We start from the raw sequence: 6,839 nt of genomic DNA on the forward strand, positions 1-6,839 counted from the left end.
ATTATGCTTGACTGCATGCATATATCGCGGTAATATATGTTGAAACTCATTTCTACTGCGCATTCGGAATTCGAATTATATCAAGATTATCGAAAAGTGTCGGACGAAATATATTTGTGACTCTAATTAAGAAAATAATTTTTGTTTTAAAAATTATATTTACTAAACCTTAATTGTAAATTTGTATTCATGTCTCACTTCTATTCTTAACTTAATAAATATACTACTTCTTAATTAAATAAATATATTAAAAAATATTAATATAGTAAGGTAATTAAATTTTAAAATAGTAATATGTTATAAAAATTAAAATAGCAATATATTGTAAATAATATGTTGTAATATCTTATCCTCGATTAATATTTTTGTTACAGAAATCAGCTGATTAAAACATTAATTTGCTAATTAATTTTTAAAATAATAATATGTTATAACATTTAAAATAATATGTTTTAAATAATGTAATATATAATTCCTTAAACTCAATTAATATTTATAATAGCTATCAGCTGATTTCTGTTAAAAAATATTAATCGAGTTTAAGGAATTATATATTATTTTAATTTTTATAACATATTTTTATTTTAAAATTTAATTGGCAATGTAATGCTTTAATCATCTGATTTCTGTAAAAAAATATTAATGAAGTTTAAACAAACTTTATATAAATACATCATACTTTTTTAAATAAAATCAAGGAATGGCATAACGCGCGCTTGTGTTATTCTAGTCTTTTTCTAAAAAAGACATATTAATTCGATTCTCGCAAATATTGTTGCTTCTTTTCCTCAAAAATATTAATCAAAATTTAAAGTATTATAACATATTATTTAAAACATGTCATTATTTTATTTAATTTTATTTTGGACTAACTGTCAAACTGCTAACTGCTAACCCTCACGATGACAGCCTCTTCATGCTACAAATATAACACATAAGGCGAATGTCAAAAATATTAATCAAGTTTAAAGTATTATAACATATTATTTAAAACATATTATTATTTTATTTTATTTTATTTTGGACTAACTGTCAAACTGCTAACTGCTAACCCTCGTGATGACAGCCTTTCGATGCTACGAATATAACACAACGCGAATCGACAGAGAGCCAATCAGCATCGCGGAAAAGCGACAACAATGTCAATAACATGCCTTTTTTAGAAAGGGGATTTAAAATCCATACTTTATTGCCGCGGACGCTATATAACGCAGACTTTCATTATGTGTATTAAACAAAAAAATTTGTAGGCTCAAATCTATTAGATATAAAAGTAATCTGTATATAATATATTAATTAAAAAAACACACGATTAATTTTTGGCTCTGTTTATAATATATAAAATCGATACTTTATTGCCGCGGACGCTATATAACGCAGACTTTTATTATGTGTATTAAACGAAAAAATTTGTACGCTGTAATCTGTTTGATACGAAAGTAATCTGTATATAATATACTATTAAAAAAAACACACGATTAATTTTTGGCTCTGTTTATAATATATAAAATCGATACTTTATTGCCGCGAATGCTATATAACGCAGACTTTTATTATGTGTATTAAATGAAACAATTTGTACGCTGTAATCTGTTTGATACGAAAGTAATCTGTATATAATATACTATTAAAAAAAACACACGATTAATTTTTGGCTCTGTTTATAATATTTAAAATCCATACTTTATTGCCGCGGACGCTATATAACGCAGACTTTTATTATGTGTATTAAACGAAACAATTTGTACGCTGTAATCTGTTTGATACGAAAGTAATCTGTATATAATATACTATTAAAAAAAACACACGATTAATTTTTGGCTCTGTTTATAATATTTAAAATCCATACTTTATTGCTGCGGACGCTACATAACGCAGACTTTCATTATGTGTATTAAACAAAAAAATTTGTAGGCTCAAATCTATTAGATATAAAAGTAATCTGTATATAATATATTATTTAAAAAAACACACGATTAATTTTTGGCTTAGTTTAGAGTATTAAAAATCGATACTTTATTGCCGCGGACCCAATATAGCGCAGATTTATATTATGCGAATTAAACGGAAAAAGTTGTACGCTGTAATCTGTTTGATATAAAAGTAATCTGTATATAGTATACTATTACAAAAAACAAACGATTAATTTTTGGCTCTGTTTATAATATTTAAAATCAATACTTTATTGCAGCGGACGCTTTATAACGCAGAATTTTCTTATGTGTATTAAACGAAAAAATTTGTACGCTGTAATCTGTTTGATAGGAAAGTAATCTGTATATAATATACTATTCAAAAAAACACACGATTAATTTTTGGCTCTGTTTATAATATTTAAAATCGATACTTTATTGCCGCGGACGCTATATAACGCAGACTTGCATTATGTGTATTAAATAAAAAAATTTGTAGGCTCAAATCTATTAGATATAAAAGTAATCTGTATATAATATATTATTTAAAAAAACACACGATTAATTTTTGGCTTAGTTTAGAGTATTAAAAATCGATACTTTATTGCCGCGGACCCAATATAGCGCAGACTTATGGCCGATACGTCGCAAATTAATTTTAGGCATTTTATATCAAAAAGTTTGTAGGCACTTGTGCTCTTGGTACCATAATTATCTACTAACTATGTACTCTTGAAATGTATATACGATTAATTTTTGGCGCGCCATAAATATATTGAAAATCGAAATTTTGTCACCGCGGACCCCATTCGTCGCATATTAATTATACGCATTTTATATCAAAAAGTTTGTAGGCTCTTGTGCTAATGGTACCATAATTATCTGCTAACTATGTACTCTTGAAATGTATATACGATTAATTTTTGGCGCGCCATAAATCTATTGAAAATCGAAATTTTGTCACCGCGGACCCCATACGTCGCATATTAATTATACGCATTTTATATCAAAAAGTTTGTAGGCTCTTGTGCTAATGGTACCATAATTATCTGCTAACTATGTACTCTTGAAATGTATATACGATTAATTTTTGGCGCGCCATAAATCTATTGAAAATCGAAATTTTGTCACCGCGGACCCCATACGTCGCATATTAATTATACGCATTTTATATCAAAAAGTTTGTAGGCTCTTGTGCTAATGGTATCATAATTATCTGCTAACTATGTACTCTTGAAATGTATATACGATTAATTTTTGGCGCGCCATAATTATATTGAAAATCGAAAGTTTGTCACCGCGGACCCCATACGTCGCATATTAATTATACGCATTTTATATCAAAAAGTTTGTAGGCTCTTGTGCTAATGGTACCATAATTATCTGCTAACTATGTACTCTTGAAATGTACATACGATTAATTTTTGGCGCGCCATAAATATATTGAAAATCGAAATTTTGTCACCGCGGACCCCATAATCTGTATATAATATACTATTAAAAATAACACACGATTAATTTTTGGCTCTGTTTAAAATATATAAAATCGATACTTTATTGCCGCGGACGCTATATAACGCAGATTTTTTTTATGTGTATTAAACGAAAAAATTTGTACGCTGTAATCTGTTTTATACGAAAGTAATCTGTATAATTGTTGGCTCTGTTTATAATATTTAAAATCGATACTTTATTGCCGCGGACGCTATATAACGCAGTCTTTCATTATGTGTATTAAACAAAAAAATTTGTAGGCTCAAATCTATTAGATGTAAAAGTAATCTGTATATAACATATTATTTAAAAAAACACACGATTAATTTTTGGCTTAGTTTAAAGTATTAAAAATCGATACTTTATTTCCGCGGACCCAATATAGCGCAGACTTATATTATGTGTATTAAACGAAAAAATTTGTACGCTGGAATCTGTTATATATGAAAGTAATCTGTATATAACATATTATTTAAAAAAACACACGATTAATTTTTGGCTTAGTTTATAATATTTAAAATCGATACTTTATTGCCGTGGACGCTATATGTATAACGCAGACTTTTATTATGTGTATTAAACGAAAAAATTTGTAGGTTCGAATTTGTTTGGTGTATAAAAGTAATCTGCATACAATGTAGTATTAAAAAAAAACGGACGATAAATTTTTAGCTCAGTTACATATATTAAAAATCGATAGTTTGTAGCCGCAAACCCCACACGGCGCAGACTTATATTATGTATATGATATGAAGGAATTTGCTGGCTCATATTTATTTAATATAAAGAACCAATAATTCATCGCTTGTTTTTTTCGATAGTACATTGTTCGCAGATTATTTTAATACCAATCATATACAAGCGTGCAAATATTTTTATTTAATAGACATAATAAAAGTCTGCGCCTTTAACGCTTTAATTTGCTGATTTATGACAAAAAATGTTAAACAAACTTTATATAAAAATATCATTCTTTTTATATAAAATCTAGGAAATGGCGCGCGCATATCGCGCACTTGTGTTGTTTTAAATTATATATTTTAATATGTTAAACTCGATTAAAATATCTTTGACAGTTATCAGCTGATATCTGTCAAAAAACATTAATTGCAGATAATGCATTATAACATATTATTTACACCATTTTATTATTATTTTAATTTTTATAACATATATTATTACTTTGAAATTTAATTAGCAAATTAACGCTTTAGTAATATTTTATACAGAAATCAGCTGATTAAAGCGTCAATCTGCTAATTACATTTTTTAATTATAATATATATAAGTATATATATGTTATAAAAATTAAAATAATAATATGTTATGCCGAAAAAGTTCGCACGTACGCCGAGATTTCTACCACTACGACCTTGGCCTTGGCGTGCTGCGCGTTTCGTAACTGGCACAAGCCTGTTTGTTGTTAGATGCATTTTCGGTTGTTTGTGATCAACGTTTTAATTTTATTAATGACATTTCATTATTTTTGCAGAATGCAATAAAATGGCGAAAACTATGATAAAACGCTCGAATGATACTTGTATTGAGAAAAATTCTAAATTTATTTAAAAAATAATATTTTAATTTTACCCGCTCTTGAACGGGTAATAAAAAAATAATAAATTAGTAATTTACTCTTATTTATATTTCTCTTTTCTATTTTTTAATATATCGAGATATTTATTATATATTAGAACAACACAACTCGCGCTTGCCATTCTTCGGTTTTATGTTTAAAAAAAATGGTATATTAAAATAATAATTATAAAGTTTGTTTAAATACGATTAATATTTTCTCACAAGAAATTAGCTGATTAAAGCGTTAATTTGCTAAATAAATTTTAAAATAATAATATACCGCCGAACGCCGAGCCGAGCCGAGCTCCGAGCGCGCACGCCATTCTTACGCTGGACCCCCACCACTACGATTTGGGACTCGGCCATCTTGTCGCACGTGTCACGTGTTGCGCGCCATACTTACGGTGGACCCCCACCACTACGATTTGGGACTCGGCCATCTTGTCGCACGTATCACGTGTTGCGCGCCATACTTACGCTGGACCCCCACCACTACGACTCGGCCATCTTGTCGCAACGTGTGACGTGTGCGCATTGCGCGTCCCGTAACTGGCAGTGCAAGTCCGGCAGTCCGACACTCGACGTCAGTATTGCTGTTGCTAGGTACACTTTCGATTGTTCGCACGCGCGATCGACCTTTGCGCGCTCATCGCCGATCCGCGACAGTACGAGCGTGAATTTAGTGTTTTTAAGTGCTTAGTTATCATATAAATCCGATCGCGTCGCGAAATCGTGTACCGACATCGTGGTCGCGATCGCACGAGCGAGTCTATTATATGGGCGAGTTTACTACACGGGCGGATCGAATTATCTGCTGCGACGCTTTCGACGCGAATTTCTGGAGTTTTTCGGCATTGGCGATCCGCGATTTCTACGTCGTTGAATTGTGAAATATAAAACTCTTGGAATATCGACGACTCTTGACCTAACCTAAGTACGTCGCGGGGGAGTCGCCGCGCATCATCGTCGTTCGATGGTAATAACATTTTTTTTAAGAAACAATTTTTGTTTAAGTATCTCTATATATATGTATATATTTTATTTGTTACAGATAGCATTGTTGATAAGCTGCACGCGAGTTTGACGTTGATTCGTATACGATTATTATTTTCGCATCATTTTTTCTCATTGTGCAATGTACGCGAAATACGCGTCGGGAGTGCCGTGTAAAGTTTCGCGTGTCGGGAGTGCCGTGTAAAGTATCGGGCGATCGTAATTATTCGTGTTTTCGCAAGTGCTACCATGGACCAAGAGAGGAGGAGGAGGCCCAGGGAGGCATCGGGCGACAGCGAGGCAACTGTGAGGTATGCAAAATAAAAACATTTTTTTATAAGTTGCATTGAGGTATTCGACCGTTTCCAGACTTTTAAAACACCCTGTACACACACATGTATATACATAATTTGAATATTTTGTTTTCAGATCAATGTGCTGTATTACAACTCCTACAACTGCTATTGCACGTATCGGTGAGTGAGAAATTATTTATTTTGATTGAATTGAAAATATTATAACATCTCTTTCTAAAAAGGCATGTTAAGACCATTCTCGCAAGTATTGTTGCATCTTTTCCGCGATGCTTATTGACTGTTTCGATTTGCATTGTGCGTTATAATCGTAGCATCGAGAGGCTGTCATCGCGAGAGTTATTAGCAGTTTGAGTTTGTTCAAAATAAAATTAAATAAAATAATATGTTTTAAATAATATGTTATTATAATACTTTAAACTCGATTAATATTTTTGACAGTTATCAGCTGATTTCTGTCAGAAAATATTAATCGACTTTAAAGTATTATAACATTATTTACAACTTATTACTATTTTAATATTTGAACATATATTATTATTTTAAA

The 6,839-nt window shown here is 30.5% G+C and overlaps 1 protein-coding gene across 1 annotated transcript in view; it reads left to right on the top strand.

Moving 5' to 3' along the window:
• The window catches only part of Mitf (transcription factor Mitf), a 147,305-nt gene extending 141,028 nt beyond the window's left edge, over positions 1-6,277 (top strand). Inside the window, exon 8 of the mRNA XM_083045800.1 lies at positions 6,037-6,277. Within this exon, the coding sequence (XP_082901926.1) occupies positions 6,037-6,155 (119 nt within the window). The 3' untranslated portion in view covers positions 6,156-6,277. The remainder of the gene's footprint in view (positions 1-6,036) is intronic.
• Positions 6,278-6,839: the final 562 nt, after the last annotated feature.

Source organism: Prenolepis imparis, unplaced genomic scaffold (assembly GCF_030444845.1).
Source record: "Prenolepis imparis isolate NDT839.2.m4 unplaced genomic scaffold, iyPreImpa1.0 SCAF_9, whole genome shotgun sequence".
In the NCBI taxonomy this organism is placed as follows: Eukaryota; Metazoa; Arthropoda; class Insecta; order Hymenoptera; family Formicidae; genus Prenolepis; species Prenolepis imparis.